The sequence below is a fragment of the Diachasma alloeum genome, unplaced genomic scaffold, assembly GCF_001412515.2.
Source record: "Diachasma alloeum isolate Michigan unplaced genomic scaffold, Dall2.0 Dall_scaffold_78908, whole genome shotgun sequence".
NCBI classification, from domain to species: domain Eukaryota; kingdom Metazoa; phylum Arthropoda; class Insecta; order Hymenoptera; family Braconidae; genus Diachasma; species Diachasma alloeum.
In genome coordinates, this window is record NW_021683643.1 from 314,759 (window position 1) to 334,066 (window position 19,308).

Here is a 19,308-nt window from a genome sequence, read left to right on the forward strand (position 1 = left end):
AACAATCATAATTGAAAATCTCAAAATTGAATTAATCATGAATTTTCATAAACCACGAATTTTGCCGCCTCAGACGACTGGAAGCAATGAGGAATAAGCGTGACAGACTTGCGAGATATCGATAGTTATCGACCTTTAAGTGTATGGTCTTTTTAGAATAGAGAATAGAATTGTGTAGGATTTTATGAAGAGAACTATAAGAAAAAAAACCACAAGTAACCCTCTAGGATAATGAGGAATTTCGGAAGAAAAGACGAAATGCTAATTTTACGAAGACTTTACTCAAGCGACTGAAAACAGAATGTCGATTTTACTTGGAGCGGTGTCAGGTGCAGGTTCTCTTTGTTGACTAGGGGCGGAGGAAGATATGTTTCATGCACGTGCACTTTACCAGTAGAAGATTATGTTATTATTATCATATTATTATTTTTTTTTTCCCTCTCGCTGTAACTCATGCTTCATATTCTTTTTAACACGAGACCGAACGCGTGCTACAGCGCGCTGAATTGTAACAATCATAATTGAAAATCTCAAAATTGAATTAATCATGAATTTTCATAAACCACGAATTTTGCCGCCTCAGACGACTGGAAGCAATGAGGAATAAGCGTGACAGACTTGCGAGATATCGATAGTTATCGACCTTTAAGTGTATGGTCTTTTTAGAATAGAGAATAGAATTGTGTAGGATTTTATGAAGAGAACCATAAGAAAAAAAACCACAAGTAACCCTCTAGGATAATGAGGAATTTCAGAAGAAAAGACGAAATGCTAATTTTACGAAGACTTTACTCAAGCGAGTGAAAACAGAATGTCGATTTTACTTGGAGCGGTGTCAGGCGCAGGTTCTCTTTGTTGACGAGGGACGGGAGATGGGAACGAAATAAAGAATATGTATCTTGAGGAACTGTTGAAGTTATTGGGGAGATCCTCTAGCCATACGTCAGAGATATGTTTCATACACGTGCACTTTTCCGGTAGAATATTCCCTCTTGCTGCAGCTCATGTTTCATATTCTTTTTCACATTTTTTTTCATTCGCCACATTGCAGTACATTCAGCATTTACATTCTGCAGGTGAATAAAAAATAGGATGGAAAGTGGCGTTCAGTTGGACAGCGTAAGATACAGATCTGCGGTGGGTGGAATATGAACGTTTTAAAGAAATGCCGCCCTTTGGTTTTTATTCGGGGAGATGGGCTCGTTTCAGCCTCGTGATTTTAATCAGCAAATGTTTTATTTGGTTTTTCACTGTTAGAATGAAAACGGAAATGTCATAGAGATTTTGATAGACATTCTCAGGGGAGCGATGTTGAATTCGATTTGGGAGAGAAAATCATGAAATTGCAAATTTCAGTGAAGCTTCAATGAATTTCTGAATTTTAGAGGCATAGGAAGACGAGAATACCTTACTTTTTTTCGAACATTCAATGAAAATATAAATATTCAGCGCCAAATTTTGCTGAAATATTCAATTGATTAAAAACTCATCAAAATGTTGAACGGAATTTTCCTAATTTCTATTAATTTTTATGGAATAATCGAACTTAAATTTATACTTCTCACAGATTTTCCAATGAAATTCCAAATTTCCAATGAAGCAATTTCTTGGAATTTTAGTGGAACTAAAGTGTGATAAAAATTTCGCTGAATTTTCAATTACTTAAAAACTCAAGAATATATTCAACGAAATTCCTTTGATTCCTATTAATTTTCATGGAAAAATTGAAATAATGAAAATTCTGAATTTTCAATGACGAAATTTTGAAAAATTTCCGAAAATTGTACCGAAAATTTCAGTCAAAAAATCTTTCATTTTTCCATGGTACTGTTTCTGCAACTTTTTCCTCCATGTGAGGCCGCATGATTAGCGACTAAAAAAAGATTTCCTAGAGGCGAGATATTTTCTCCCATGCAATTCGTCAGCCGGAGGCAATAAAAAATTGACAAAATGTACATTGGTGAACTATGCACACAACTGGGTCCATTTAGTCGAAGGTACATCCACTATTGAATGCGGAAAGGTCAACTCTGCCGCTGTCAGTGGTCCAGAATTCCAAAATCGTCGTGTAGGAGGCACACGGCGGTATATCCCCGCGTGGGATGATCACGAAGACCCTGAAAACTCAATCGCAAATTCCCATAACAAGTTTTTTTTATTTTTACAAATGTCATTCAGTAAGACTGATGCATAAACTTTTCGAATAACTATTCCCACTTCCTCGATGGCTCTCTAACCACTCCAAGGACTATTGAAATAAAATTCACTCCAACGAGGGGAGCATTAAAATATAAATCGATCAGGTACAGCTGCATTCACCGGGCTATATTTATACCATCGATTATGTGTAATTGGTCCCCCACATAATGCACGGAATATTGTTGTGGATATTTTTACAACAATGCTGATAAATAAATTACGGGTAATTGAGTGTTAGTGAAATGAAGTAAAAATGGGCCACATAAATGGGGCACGATATTTAATTCACAAACAACTGGGTGAAACTCTAATTGATACGTGGCACGATGACATGTATCGTGCGAGGCGTCCTATGAATTAACTATTGGGTGTCTGGTAGGAAATTGAATTTCAGCGGGTGACACATCTCATCGAAGGGAAGTGTGTCTAACCGAACCCAACGGTAATCCAGTGGTTTTTTCGTTGTTAGATATTTATTGGATGGGGATTATCTCGTGAACTTGCTGAGGTCATCATCAATCTTTTATCAGATGTACGATCCTCGTCATTTCCGGAGAATGATGTATCTGAGAATAGTTCCATTGGAAATTGAATACCTTCCGTGAACTTCACAAAGACGAAAAAGTTTTGATTTTCATGGACGTGTCACTAATTTTCAGGAACATGTCACTGATTTCCAGGGGCATGAATTTATTAGTGATTCGTAATTGTGAAATTCAATGAGTGCAATTTTTTTTAAAGGCATTTACTCCTACAACTGTAGTATAGTCCGTAACTGCGCGCATAAAAATGATTTATTCCAGTAGCGAAGTGGTAAAACGGTACAAGTCAATTTTGACTATTGACCAGTTTTCAATGATTATCTCGGAATCTAAGGGAGATAGCAAAATGTTTATTATTACCTTTTTTGTAGGGCCGATTAAAACCTACAACAAATGTAATTACAAAAATTGTTCTATCTCTGTTAGATTCGGAAATATTTCTCACTAATTCAACTGGGAGATGAGTCGACTTAAACTGTTTTACCACTTCGCTACTGATTTGAATGCAATAAATGTTATTTGATTCAAATAAATCATTTCTCTGGGTTTGGTTCGAGTAGTTATTCTGTAAGAAAATATCGAGAATTAGAACGAAATCGGGAATTTTCACTAACGCTTAAATCTGAAACATAATGCAGAATAAATTTATCTTTAACCAATGGCTCTGCTTGAGACCTGCAATCTCATCGAGTTCTCAAGCAAAAAGGAACAATATTTTTCTTGTCTCACTTTTCATTTGTTAATTGTAGTGTTGATTTCAAGGATTTGTCCGCAAACTTGAGACTTCCAAGACCTTCATTTTTGCGCAAGTCCCGTCTAACAGTGGAAACGTCAATTCCAGAAGCTCTAAACCCCAAACAAACAACCTTGACAAACTCACTCCCAATGGAGTAGGAGAGAATGGAAGGAAACGTCTTCAATTTTCAATATCTCTTGACCAAACAGTACGCCTTTAATGAATTAGGTCCCACTTTGAAGATTGAAAAAATACATTTCATGCACTGATAGAAAGAATTAGTTATTGTTAACGAGTGGATTTGGTTGGAGACGAGAGTCTATTCGGTCTCACTAAATGCTCATTCGTTAATAGTTAAGAAATACAGATTTGGGAAGATTTGTTTGGGTCGATTTTCACCTTTCAAGTGAACCATTCGTTAACTATTAACGAATATTCATTTGGCCATATTCAACTCCACACGGATGAAAACATTTAGTAGAAAAACCTAGCGAATTCGGTATAACATTCGATTGGATTTCTATTGAACTGTCTATTAGATTTTGGCTGATTCTATTGAAATGGTCAATAGAAAATATTCAATAGAAAAAGCCAATAGAATTCGATTTTTTTATATAACTTATTCTTTTCAGATATCGAATATCGCATTTCCTCGGCTCAAATTTTCCAAGTTTTTTTGTTTGATTTTCTTGATGACAAGAAAATAAAAATAGAATGAAAAAAAACTTGGAAAATTTGAGCCGAGGAAATTCTATAGAAAAATCAAATTCTATTGACCTTTTCTGCTGAATACTTTCTATTAAACATTTCAATAGAATCGGCCAAAACCTAATAGCAAGTTCAATAGAAATTCAATAAAAATTTCTAACGAAGTCGCTAGGTTTTTCTTTAAATCTTTTCGTGTGTGTACCATTCGGTAATAGTTAACGAATCTCGTTTGGAATAAATGAATCAGTCTATCAGTGTTTAATTCACTCTTGCAACTGCAGACAAACGTGAGTTGAAAAGCTGAAAGACGACAGTTTTCCTATTTTTCCAATGACACTGCTTCAAACCTGGAATCTCATCGAGTCCTCAATCAAAAAAGTGTTCTGCTCCTCATTTTAAAAACATGATTTTCCTTATCTGACTTATCATGATATCCTTATCGTTATTGTAGTCGTGTTTATTCGAAGGATTTCTCCGGAGACATTAGACTTCCAAGATCTGCATTTTTGCGCAAGTCCCCTCTAACAGTGGAAACGTCAATTCCAGGGGCTCTAAACCCCAAACAAACAACCTTGACAAACTCCCCCCTCAAATGGAGTAGGGGAGAATGGAAGAAAGCATGTTCAGTCATCAATATCCCTTGACCAAACGGTACAATTTGAGTGAATTAGGTCTTACTTTGAAGGTTGTTTCGTCGTAGAACAGAATATTGAAATCGTTATCTTGAAAGTATTCCCGAAATGTTCCAAATTATTAATTTCCAACACAAAATGTTGCATTTGAGTATTTACCATCTCCAGCGCAAGAGAAAAACTGTAGTGTATCCTTCTGTTCATGGAAATTACACCTAAAAACCAAAAACTTGAAAATGATCCGGTAATGAGACTTATACTCGGCTCCTGCTCCCTGAAGGCGGTCGTGGCCATACGAAAAAGGAAAAGGACACTTCACGTTAAGCCATCAGTGTGGACGCATCACAACATTCAATCTATCCAAAAGTTAAATTGATTGCTCGGTCTCGGTAAATATTCAAGTGATGAAGCAACCTCAATTCAACTCAAATTTATATCAAATATTTATTCCGGGTCATTGTATTTCAAACTATTATTGTTACTAAATCAATTTATCGTGCTAGTTTTCACTGGAAATCCAAACTTAAAATGATAAATATCCTCGTTTTTTTCATCAAATAATGCCTCAAATTATATTTAAAACAACTAAAGAATAAAAACAAAATCAGATCAAATTCGAATATAAATCCAATTGAAACTGATATAAATTCCGAATTCAGTAGCGAAGCGGTAAACCGGGTTAAGTCGATTTCGACTTCTGGCCAGTTTTTGATGAATATCTCGGAATCGTAGAGAGATGGCAAAATTTTTCTCAAAATCTTATTTATAATCCTCAATTGGCTCTACAAAAGAGGTCATGACAAAAAATTTTCTGTCTCTATTAGATTCCGAGATATTCGTCAAAAACTGGCGAATAAACAAAATCGACTTAACCCGGTTGACCGCTTCGCTACTGAATTAAAGCAAGCTATTTTTTTGAGTGAGTTTAATTTTCAGTTCGAGAGTATCGTTTGTTCGATACAAAGCTCATAAAAGCACTTTAAAAATGAAAGAAAAATCGGGAAATTCCACTCTGCAGTTCTCGAGTAATTGTCGCTTAATCACGCAAAATTTCGTTAAGAGTAGTGATGTCGTTGAGACTAGACGAGAATTATTTTGGAAAGATCATCACGATCCAAAGAAACATCGAAAGTTTAGGAATCGTCGTAATCTCGAAAGACATTGGATCGGTGCATCTCGTCGCGAACTTGGAAGAATCCATCACGTCTGAGTTTCAGTATTTTCTGTTTTTCAAATGTTTGTCTCGATATCTGTCTCGTCTCGTCTCGTGAACTTAAGGAACCGAAAATCTCGAGATCCAGGCAAGATAAATCCTCCCGGAATTGTGACGAGATGCACCGATCCAATGTCTTTCGAGATTGCGACGATTCCAAAACTTTCGATGTTACTCCAGACCGTGATGATCTCTTTAGAATAATTCTCGACTAGTCTCGACGGCATCACTAGTTAAAAGTTATTTCCTCCTGCAACTGCGGGCAAGCGCGAGTTAAAAGAATGTGGGAATATGGTTATAACTCGGTGGATAAACCCGATCGAGCTGTCAGTTGGAAGATCGCCGATAGATAGAAGTAACCCGATCGTTTCCCTTCCTGGAAACCGTATACTCCACCTCAAACCCGTGTTCCTACCGTATCGGAGGGAATATAAAGTGTACCACGTTGGCAAACATAATTCATCCACGCGTGTAAACTCGCTGGGTCGGAGGGACGTGTAAGCTCGGCTTGTCCAACACACCGCAACACTGTTGCACGTCACCGACAAACCCACATACACAGGAGCCACTTGAAATCTGCCTCACTCCCTTGCTATCCCACATTCACATCTGGAGCGGCCACTGCGTATGAACTGTGTAACAGCCAATGACGTGCATCAGGAGGCCTGCAGAATAAGCTGCAAGCCTCTAAACGTTAATGCATCCAGCATGAATCGTAAATTCACTGGCTATCTCAAACGTGCTACCATACTACCGTGAGGATGTCTGGAATATTGTATTCATTGCTGCAATTGGTTGCTGGAGATGGACATGTGAAATTGAATCGAGAGAAGTGAATCGTTTGTGACGAGGAGGCGTTTACACGGAGAGTGAAACGAACAAGTTCTCGAACAAGTCTTGCGTGGGCCAAAAGATCGCTTGGGGAGAAAAATGATGACAGTTCGAATTTCACTGAAAATTCTATGAAATCCCAAAATTTTGAGCGGATTAAGAATATCCAAGCACTTTGGCTATTTTTTCTCCAGTGGAATTCTTCTATACTTTCGTGCACTGAGAGAAAAACGACAAAGTTCTCAAACAAGTCTAATAGTTTTTTGAAAATTATCAAAAAAGGATTTTTTAGTGCCAAACATGCAGAGAGTGCGCCGGAATGAAAAATTTTTGCCGCAAAAATGTATTTGGTAGCTAAAAAAAAATTGCATTCTCTGTACACGCAAGAAATGTCATTTCTGGCACTACTCCTTCGTTATTCGATACTCCCATACGTATTTTGCTCCCGAAAAATCTTTGTTTTATGCGAAACAAGGGATAGTAGTTCTTCGTTTCGGCCGTCTAATAACCACAGACAACGGATGAATCCTTAAATGAAACAATAATATTGATATGATAGCAATCTTGTAACTTAGGGATAAAATATTTGTTGATAAATTTTCCTCTATATGAAATATTTTCATCCTGAAAAGGCACCGTCTGGTGTGAATTATCCGGCTCTTGAGCCAAATATTTCGTTGCTGTCGAAAGCAGAACAATTATTCATGTTTGAGACTTTCAAATTCGAACCAAACAAATTCTTTTTTGACCATTTTCAACTAGCGATTTTGTTGGCCCAAACAAGACTTGTTTGACAACGTGTTTGTGTTTCTCTCAGTGTAGTGGAATGTCAGAGCTTTTATTTGAGCCCCATTTGACCCTAAGTTTCCGGACATTTTACCATGATTTCACTATTTAAACTTTGCAGGTCTGAATTTGAATCTTGATATTGAACCGTTAGAAAACATTTTAAAAATCCGAAAAAAAATTAGAAAATGTACATTTGGAGGAAGACTGATGAAATAATTTAGAAATTGCAATTTTTGAAAATTACGAGCAATTTTATAAATAACTTATAAACAATCAATTTTCCAAGGAGTTTGATTAAATTCACAAAAGGACATTCACTATTAGTTTTTGTTTTGTTTTGTTTATTTGACAACGTCTTTTTTTTTTTCTCACTGAAGTGGAACATCAGAGCTTTTATTTGAGCCCCATTTCACCCTAAGTTTCCAGACATTTACCATGATTTCACTATTTAAACTTTGCAGGTCTGAATTTGAATCTCGATATTGAGCCGTTAGAAAAAATTTAAAAAATCCGAAAAAAATTAGAAAATGTACATTTAGAGGAAGACTGATGAAATAATTTAGAAATTGCAATTTTTGAAAATTACGAGCATTTTTTATAAGTAACTTATAAACAGTCAATTTGCCAAGGAGTTTGATTAAATTCACAAAAGGACAGTCACTATTAGTTTTTCGGCTCTCCCGTAAAATTCCCATTTTGCTAATTAACTCGGTTTATCGCTTCGCTACTGAATTCATATGAAGGCGCCAAGTCAGAGTGGTGGAAGGTACTAATGAAGAAACGAACCGAGACCTGTACAGCTTCTCGTACGACGTCATCATCGCTGATTGGAGAAGACAAGTTTGGAGTTTGGAATCAAACGTTTAGTTTCATTACCAGTAACTCTTGGCGTGAATGGCGTGATGAGGGGAGAGATATGCTCTCTGTGTCAGGAAGCCACCAACTTTGATAATCCTCTTAAAGAAGTCTGCAACTTCCTGAGGATGGGGGCGGCGACGCTGAGTGCCAGAGGGCATTTATCCTTTTGAGTGGACGTTGCTTGGCTCCACCTGATGCTGCTGATGCTCCTCACTTTTACTTGGAGAAAAATTTAATGGACCCTTCGGAGTGGGGGCACCTAATCGTGAAGTAAGAGATAAAATACAATTTCGTAACCTGAGAGTATGACCATGGAGGAGCAAGCTGGAAGAAATCTCAATCTTCATCAAGAATCATCTCGTTTTAAGAGCACTAGATTAACAGAAACAAGTGGGAAACAAGTGCTCTTGCAGTGTATATTTTTGCTGCAAATCAGCAATATACTTCCGAATGGTTATTTCGCAGATCATTTCCTTCTGTCGTGTATAATTTATTGGTTATTTTAACTCCTGAAATTAACAAGATGTTGGTTAGTTTCCTTCAAGTAAATTTGTTCTACTCCATCAAATATTCTCACGTGGAACACTGTCAGGAAAAAGATGAAATTTCATGGACAGTTGACTACCAATTTTCAGGACGGTGACACTGAATGCGATTTAGTGGAAAAACAGTCATGAAATTTCAGGTATCACTGAAAATTCCGTAAAATTCCGGAATTTGAAGGGGCATGAAGACGAGAATTCCTTAATTTATTTAAATTTCAAATCTACACTGAGAGAAAAATGACAAAGTTGGCAAACAAGTCTTACTTGTGCCAAGACAATAGTTGTTTGAAAATTATCAAAAAAGGATTTTTTGTGCCAAATATGGAGAGAGTGCGCCGGAATGAAAAATTTTTGTTGCAAAAATAGATTTAGTAGTTAAAAAAAAATTGCATTCTGTGTACACGCAAGAAATGTCATTTCTAGCACTACTCCTTCGTTATTCGATACTCCCATACGTATTTTACTCCCGAAAAATCTTTGTTTTATGCGAAACAAAGTCTAACATGTGTAATAATCACAGACAAGAAATGAACCCTTAAATGAAACAATAATAACGATATGATAACAATCTTGAAACTTAGGGATAAAATATTTGTTGATAAATTCTCCTCTATATGAGATATTTTCATCCTGAAAAGGCACCGTCTGGTGTGAATTATCCGCCTCTTGAGCCAAATATTTCGTTGCTGTCAAAAGCAGAACAATTAGTCATGTGTGAGGCTTTCAAATTCGAACCAAACAAATTCTTTTTTGGCAATTTTCAACTAGCGATTTTGTTGGCCCAAACAAGATTTGTTTGACAACGTAATTCTCTCAGTGTACTACGAATATTCAGTGCCAAATTGTATTGAATTTTCAGTGAAATCTGAAATATCATGATTTTTTCCCCCCCTAAATCGCATTCAGTGTCATTGTTCTGAATATTCAAGAATATATTTACCAGAATTTTCTGGTTTTCTATTGATTTTCAGGGAAAAATGGAGCGGAAATTTACAGTTCTGTTTGATTCTTCCACGAAATTCTGTCATTTCAATGACAAGGTTTCCTGAAATTTTAGTGAAATTGGAGCACGATAAAAATTTCCGGAATTTGGCGCGGAAAATTCAGATAAAAATTTTCAACTGTTTAGTGCTTAATCCATTTAATCCAGTCAAATTTAGTGCTAAATTACACTGGATTTTCAATTAATTCAAAATTCAACAATGTATTTTTCTGAATTTCCTATTTCTATTAATTTCCATGGAATAATTGAACTTAAACTTACAGTTCTCATTGATTTTTCCGTAAAATTTTGAATTTTCAGTGACGAAATACCTCGAAATTTCCGCGGAACTATAATAAAAATTTTCCACGGTTTTCTGGATACTTTTTCTCCAACTTTTCTCTCCATGCGTTCTTAGCAATTTTCAACTTGCCATTTGTCAATTTCAAACAATACTTATTTAGGAACATGTTTTGACTTCGATTTGACGAGGATTATGCGTGGAAAAACAGCAGTTCTCGAAGTGTTTTTTAATAGTTTATACCTGTGGTTTCTCTAAACGTCACAATAAATTTAATTAGTGAATTTCAGAAGTTCCCTGCAACTAGTTTTGTTAATGTTACGTTAATTACTAGTCTCGTTTCGTTGAAACCCAGTGTGCATACTGGGTTAGCGGTTACATTTCAGAATTCATCCGAATCTCGAAGCTTTCGGGTATTATTAAGAGTCAGTGTGTGGGTTAGAAAAGCTTACGATATACGTGTACGTGTGAAGGATAAATCGGTGAGGCCCACACCGAGGTTACGACTGTAATGGGGGTGACTTTAATTATTTTCTCCCTCGAATTCGTGCACTCGTATCGATCCAGCGTTATTTTCAACAGTATACATCCCTCACGACTCAATCGCCGAAAATGAAATGAATTTGCCAACAAATTTGAACGCTTGAATCGAGGAGAATTGGGGCTTTTCCCCCATTATCCGAACTTTCAATTGAATTTTTCACAGTCGAGAACTCTTCTCATTTTTATTTTTCCGGATTTATTCCTCCTTTTGGTGATTTTTTTTTTGAACTCGTGAATGGGATGGGATTTAATGCGAGGAGTATTATAATACGAAATTTCTGGACCTTCACCCATTCACCTCTTGCTATTTCCTCTTCATCCTCGGGCTTGAAATTGACTTGCCCTCGTGCTTTTACCTCTTACTCTGTGGCGCACTCAAGTTTCCGAGCCGTTAAAATACGAGAAAGCCCTAGAAGTTGAGTACAGCATTGATGGAGAATGGGGCTAGGAAGAGAGCCGGGACTTTGGTGCGCTGGATCTTTCGAGACCCCTGGTACACTCACCCTCCGACAATTCCCCTAGACATTTTTACGAGCACGGATTATTATCGTTTCAGCCTCTCTCAAGGTTTATTGCTTAGATTTTAGCTCAACCATAATCGCTGATAATTATCTCCACAATTTCGATTTTATGGATGTACTTGGGGCATCATAAATGTCGGTGTCTTCATAGGGAACTGATTTTTTAGGAGAATTGGAATTGGGAGATGTTCAGGAATTTATTTGAGATTTTTATGGCAGTTTTATCTCCTCTTCTTTCTGGTTGAGCTTCTTTTTTATTTCTTTCCTGTTGATATTCTTCTCCTGCCTCACAATGAAAATTGAAGTTTTGGGTAAAAAGTTCTCAATTTCACGGCAATGGGAATCTCTTCATTGGATGGAATTAATTAAGTGATATTTTCACTGCAATTTCAGAGCGTCTCGTCCTTGAAAGTCCATGAAAGCTGTTAATTCCAGTTTAATTATCGTCCGTGAAAATTATGAATTCCTTTGAATTCTGTGCGAAACTTGGAATTTGATAAGCAATTTTTCCCTAAAATCAATTTGATAGAACTATTCCATGAAGTTACATTTTTTTCTAAGTGCATAAATTAATTTCTCGATTCAAGAAATTGTTTTTTTCGTGTGAGAACTCGAGAAAATATCTGAAAAAACTAGAAGGTACGAGACTCAAGAATCAGGGACATTCGTATTGAATGAATGCAGAATTCATGCAAAGGAAAATCTCCAGATATTTCTCAAATCCAAGAGAAGAAATACCCTCATCTCTGTATTCTAAACTTTACCTGCACTGTTAGAAAATTAACCTTGAAATTTCAAATTTCAAAAAATTGAAATTTCAACAACACTAAATTTTCATAAAATTTATCTGTACTTTGTGACTAAAAAATCAGGTAACTTCGTTGAATATTCAATGAAATTATAATTTCCCGGTCCATACGACAACCAAAATCATTGAAAGTAATAAAAATTCAGGCCATTATTCTACGGAATTCTCAATTTATTGAAAATTCAATTCAAATTAATATTCAATTTTCATAATGAGGTCTAAAATTCAAGCTGTCCTTGAAAGATTAATAATAGTTCACCATGAAAAACTAAATTTTATTGAATTTTCTTAAATGTGGTCTTAAATTCAATTAAACCCCACAACATTGAGAATTCAATTGCAATCGTTATTAGAAATTAGTGTGTCATTTAAAGAATATTATCTCAATTCGAAGAGAAAATATTGACTTACCATTACGTATAGTATTACTATATCGTGAAAAGCATTGATTGTTTCTCTGAAACCCATTATGAATAGATCTGTTTCACTAGCTCACTACGAAGAATTACCATAATTTTTCAGACGCAGCTGATTGCTTTCTCAAGGCTGCAAATTATACCCCGTTTGTGGGGCTAGCACATTAATTTTTCTGGAAAATTTTTCTCAGTGAACATAGACTTAAAATTTCACATGTCACTGATTTTCAAGAATTTATCCCCAAATATTACAAATTCTCGATTGTAAAATTCAGTGTGTGTAAAATTCGGTAATTCAGTGATTTTTGTCAACAATTTTCAGCGACATTATCACTAATTTCCAATTACATCGTCACCAAAATTCTAGTTAATATCCAACAATTATTTCTAAATTCCTGAAAATTATGAAGATAAGCTTAAAAATCACATTTTTTCTCCATGAAAAAATTATTTTGCTGATATTACGTCTTTTTCCGGACAGTATACTCGACCAAATCATTTCGTCCCTTCCAAATTGAGCGTTCTCAATTCGTGAACATATTTTATAGATCACTAAGAACTGGGGGAGTTTGAGAGAATTTATACGCGATTTTTATCGCATTTTTATCTCCTCTCCCTCGGAATTTTTCCCTTTTCATTTCATGTGTTTTTAATATTCTCTGCGCCCTCATCATGCATTCTACTGCCGCAGTAACGACTCATTTTCCTTCATGTCAATGGTATTATGCACTTTATTTTTACGAGACGCGAGAGATGAGGACGAAAATGACGTTCTTTTTTAATTCAATGCCACTTATTTTACATTTGATGTCTGAATTTTCAATGTTTGACTTGTTATTCAATGTTTCAGAGATCGAGCACAAACTTGTGGGGCAAGTGGATGGGTGTCATTCACGGCGATGAGGTGGAATACGTATTTGGTCATCCGCTCAACATGTCCCTGAAGTACGAGGAGAAGGAACGTGAACTCTCCATGAAGATGATTTTAACCTACTCGAATTTCGCATTTTCAGGGTAAGTGAGTAAGCCCCTGCTCCGCTCAGCCGCGCACAGCGAAGATTCTCAGGGGAGCCGAAATTACAACCTACCCGGTTACCCCAGTTACCCAGTCCTTTTCGCTTTTTTTAATCCTTCCTTCTGTTTCACGAGTTTGGGGGAACTCACTTGGGACGAATAGAACCTAGTATCCTTCTCGGATTATTCTTCTTCTTGTTATTCCATGGTGGCCGTTCTTTAAACGGTGCGCAATTTTTTTTGTGATTCCTTAAAAGGGTTATAGCAGTGAAACCACATGAAGGGGAAATATTTTAACAAGAAAGGAATTCATTTGTCGTGGTCTTGAGTATCGATTCCGCGGTCGTAATACGAAAAATGCAGTTTTTGGTTGCATTTTTATGTTAAAATTTTTTATTCTTATGGGGGTTTTAAAGAGATTTCTGCAGCAAGGCAAATGACACTTTTGAAAATTTTGCACTCATTTCAACAATCTTTTGTTGAAGATTGCTAAACTCGTTACTCATATTTATTTCAATTTTTTTAATTCAATGAAATCAATGATTCAATTATTTTAAATCAATTAATCTTGTATTAGAATCAAGTGAACGATTCAATAGACCTAAACCGAATTCATTTGATTCAAGTGAATCATTTTTCTGGGTGGGTGTACAGAAGGAAGATTTTGAAATGAAATCAAGTGAAAACACGTATATTCGGTATTAAATTACACTGAATTTTCAATTAATTGAAATTCTAAGAGTATACGGAGAGAAATTTTCTAGAAAAATTCTAGTACGAGTACTGGAAAAAATCACAATCCACCGGCTGTGAAAAATTCTAGTGCTGTTAAGGTAAAATTTCTTGGTATTTCTGGTAAAATTTCTAGGGATTTCTGTGGAATTTCCACAGAAGTACGGGGAAAAATTCACATTTTCCCCAATAAAATTTCTAGTGCCGGCACTGAAATTTTTTCCCAGCCGTCACTTTGCGCCTCTTTTCTCATGCTAGCACTAGAATTTTTCTAAAATAATTCTCTCCGTGTATGTTCACTTGAATTTTCCTAATTTCTATTAATTTTCGTGGAATGATTAGGCTAGCACTGTTACTTTTTATTGATTTTTTCATCAAATTGTGTATTTTTAATCCATTCAAAATTCCATTAAAGATATCCTAGTAACTTTTATAGTTTGGTACGGATCACACTATAGATGGAGCCATTTTCAATCATCAAATTTGTCAATTCGATCGCGTGAGTCAAATTAGGAAAAAATCATGAATAATCAACGTCATTAAATTTATATTTTGCAGAGAATTATATATGTTTTAACATTCGTTGTTTATAAATAAATAATTTAAATTGTAGAAACTTCCGGAAATCTATTTTTCTAGGCATGAAATCGATTCCCGGTAAAATTTTGAATATTAATAAATTTGTTATGCTTCCAAACAACTGATTTTTATGATGGAAACTAATCATTCATAAAACATTTATAAAAAATGCTCGCCATTTTCAAAAATTGCAATTTTTAAATTATTTCATCAATCATTCTCCAAAAGTAAACTTTATCATTTTTTGTCAGATTTTTTAAATGTTTTCTAACGGTTCAATATTGAGATTTAAATTCAGACCCGTGAAGTTTAAATAATAAAATCATTGTCCAATATCCGGAAACTTAGGGTTAAATCGGGCTCAAATGAAAGCATGGACGTTAGACTACAAAATCCAAAGGCATTTCCCTAGAGAAAAAAGGCCAAAGTACTTGGATATCCTTAAGACGACGTTCAATTCTCCCAAAAATTCCAAAATTCCAGCCTTTGTCGTTTAGTTTGAAAAAAAAATCTTCCTAAATTCTCAATATAAATCAGAAATCCCCGCACAATTGTATCTCAATTTAGAGTCCCGACACGAAAAAATGTCATGCAACCGTCGATCAAATGTGGATAAATCCCAAGAAATATATTCGGAAATCCATGTTTTTCTCTTCGCGCATGTGTCATATGTGACGAAAATCTCGTACTCCGATTTCTCCCGAAATGATGCAATAAAATGAAGCATTAAACCCGCCTCCAAGTGCATTTACGTCACGTACCTCACAGAATTGAAAATAGTCCTGTTCGATAGATTCACAGTTACCAGTACGAAGCAAACAATCTCCTGAAAACTTTATCGTTTTTATTCCGAACAATTGCGTGGATATTTTTTTGGATCGATGCACAAGGACAAATGACGAAATACGTACACTTTGCCGATAGCATCAGTTCCCATTCTAGATTTGATAAAGTGCGCCGGATGAAGGAATAAGGGGAAAAAAGAAAGAGGCGAATGAGTCAAAGGGGAATGTAGAGGGTTGTGGTTCGAGAATAAATGAGGAAAGGAGGGCGGTGGGCATGCGAGGCCATGAAGAGACACGTTGGTGAGATAAAACCGACCCCCTGAGTCCGGTAAGGAGTTTATATTTTCCGATATCTAGTCTTTACGACTGTTTTTATGTCCCTTATATGGCCTTATGCTGTACACATATCCTACTTCCTTCATATGTTTACATTCATTGGACTTTATCCTTAATTTCCCCTTTCTCTCTTTACTAGAGTCGAATATTTTGACCTGAAAAGTCCTGACTGAATTATTCTAGTTGTGCCCCGTTCAGGAGGTTTCCAGGTTTTTCAAAGGGTCACCTGAGGGTCAAATGTTTCCTTTTCGTTTAACCTCTTGAATAAGAAATTAATGCTATTGACAAATAAAAAATTGCAGGCGGCTGTATCTTTGATACAGCTGTAATTGTACGTGGATACCTCCATGGTCTTTCCTTCTTCCTCGAATTTCCTAGAAACTCCTTCAATTCTCTCGAATTTCCTAGAAACTCCTTGAATTCTCTCGAATTTCCTAGAAACTCCTTCAATTCCCTCGAATTTTCTAGAAACTCCTTGCATTCCCTCTACACTGAGAGAAAAATCTGAAGTTCGATTTACAATAAGAAAGTAGTTGAGGCATTTTGGTGAACGATACGATTTTTTTTTGTATGCGGCACATAACATTATAGTAACTTCACAAGCGTAATTTTTGCAAATCAAAATGCAGTTAAACTAACCCACGTTCAAAAGTAACGACGACAAATCTATCGTGAGGAGAACTATAAAATAGTTGCAATGACTACATTCCATTGTAGTAATTACTTCTCCGACCATAGTTACCGTAACCCATGAAAAATTGTTGAGGACTTTTTGACTATAATTCGATGGTGATGGAATATAGTCAGAAGACTGATATTTTTCTCTCAGTGCACAATCCCTGAGACATCAAAGGAAATTTATCGAGTTTTTCTTTTTCTCTTCATCCTCCATGTGTCCCCAAACATTAATATGAAGAGAGGAGTGAAGAAAAAGCAGAATTAGCTCACTCATTCACCCGGTAATATCCCGTTAAACCCACATTATCAATAATTACGCGTTGCTGGAAAAATGTTTCAATCCGCTCTTCAAATATTTTCACACCCGATAATCGTGTATGCACAGGACTGCGGGATTAAATCCAATTTTTTTTCCGTCGTTATACATTTTTCGAACAGCGGAATATATCGTTGGAAAATTCAACTGAAAATACTCGAAACTTTTGCTCAAGTTAACGCTTATATTTTCAGAACTGGTAAATTAAATTTTCAGTTCTGCATATTAAATTTAAACTACGCGTTTCTTTCAACTTTGCGGTGCCCTGATAACTCGATCGATGGAATACACTTTGCATAACTAATGATCAATTCGATTAAAACTGTGGAAATAGCGGAATTATTTTCCAACGCTCTTCGAGGGTTCCTGAATTGTTAATGAACTGCGTATTCGAGACTCTTAGTTATCTGAGCTCACCGCTGGTTGGTATATTTGAAGCGGAATATTCGAAAAATGTGGAACAGAATATCGGGAAAAAGCTGAGGAAGCATATCAACGGGGTTTTTTTTTTATTCGGAAGGCTTCTTCCGCTCGCTTGGGACCGGTAAAAAGAACCTCTGGCAATGATAGCTTCTCGCTGACCATTGCCCTCGTTCTTCCGCGTATCGCTCGTCCATCCGCCAATGTCACCGTAAGACAACGGTGGAAATTGCACGAGCGATAAAGAGAGTCTCAGGTGAATCTTTATTCGTGATCTCTCGAATTTATTCTGCATATGTTGGGTAACACGTGCATTTCTCTGGTTTTTATATGAAATCTTCAGCCGTAATGTCCCAAGTGCTTCAGAATTGTCGAAAATTTTTCTGCAGTTCTGTTATGTAACAACGGAAGGAATTTTGTTGCAAAACTTATCCCGATCGTGGATATTCAGGAAAACTTGAAAAACAAATTTCTACAATTTTGGAAAGGAAATGCAGTATTTGACGTTTTCGGGGGTTCAGAGCATAATTTACACTAGAACTTTGGTTTTTTATTTAAAAAAAAACAATTTTACAATTTAATTTTTCTGTAAAACATTTCACTCCCCAATTACCTCTCGTACAATAAAATCTGCCGAGATTTTCTGTATAATTTTTCTCCAACTTTTCTCTTCATATACACTGATAGAAAAGATTAGTTATTGTTAACGAATGCATTTTGTTGGAGATGAGAGTCTATACGGTCTCATCAAATGTTCATTTGTTAATAGTTAAGAAATGCCTATTTGAGGAGCCTTGTTCGACTCGACTTTCACCTTTCAAATGAACCATTCGTTAACTATCAACGAATATTCATTTGGTCATATTCAACTCTACTATTAGTTAATAGTTAATAAATTTCGTTTTAAATAAATGAATCGTTCTATCAGTGTACCTCGTAAAAAACAATATTTTACTTAACCACACATTACTTTCCCTCACAGCACCAGTGAAAATCGAAAAGTTGAAAACAAAATTTCGACAATTTTGGAGCGTTTTGAATTTGACTTTTTGCGGGTTAGAGAAATATTCATACCAGGAGTTCATTTATATAGGATTCTTTATTGTCTCTATCTATACCCTTTCGGGTTTTTACCTTTTGCTCCCCTCCCAACCCCTCAACAACTAAAATAAAGTAAATTAAATGAAAAGAAAACGACACTTCGGTATAATAATGCCATATTGGGCTACAGAGTTGTGTACATAGATAGTATTCAAAAAGTACAGTCATATGGCTAACAATAGCACCAGTCATAGAGAAATCACATGAATATTCTAGGAAAAGAAAGTTTGAAGAATTCATTTATATAATTTTTTTAAAAATTGTACAATTCAATCTTTTTGAAAACCATTTTACTCCGCAATGATCTTTCGTCCAATAAAATCTGCCGAGATTTTCCATGTAATTTTCCTCCAACTTTTCTCTTTCTGTACCTCGTAAAAAACAATATTTTACTCAACCACGCATTACATTCCCTCACAGCACCAGTGAATAATCCCATAAAACCTCGCTAACTCTACAAATGTGTACACAAGGATATTTTGAGACACACGCATACTTAAAAACGACCCTGCCGCCATCGAATCCTCAGGAGACCCCTAAAGCCCACCCCCATGTTTTCCCCCGGCACCGGCCCCCCGTCGTCCCTAACACACAAGCCACCCATTCAATATCCCCATGAATTACTCCGCACGATACTTGCCCCATGCAGCACCCGAAACGTGAATAATCAATTTGCAGCCTGAATTTACAATGACCAGAACTGGTATGTGAGTGGCCATATTA

The 19,308-nt window shown here is 36.0% G+C and overlaps 1 protein-coding gene across 2 annotated transcripts in view; it reads left to right on the forward strand.

Moving 5' to 3' along the window:
- Nucleotides 1–19,308, forward strand: part of LOC107047828 (acetylcholinesterase) — a 110,386-nt gene that overhangs the window by 78,879 nt on the left and 12,199 nt on the right. For both annotated transcript variants that reach the window (XR_001461652.1, XM_015270680.1), the window contains exon 4: nucleotides 13,475–13,638. Coding sequence is in view for 1 of the 2 variants with exons in the window: in XM_015270680.1 (XP_015126166.1) it covers nucleotides 13,475–13,638 (164 nt within the window). In the remaining variant the exon portion in view is untranslated. The remainder of the gene's footprint in view (nucleotides 1–13,474; nucleotides 13,639–19,308) is intronic.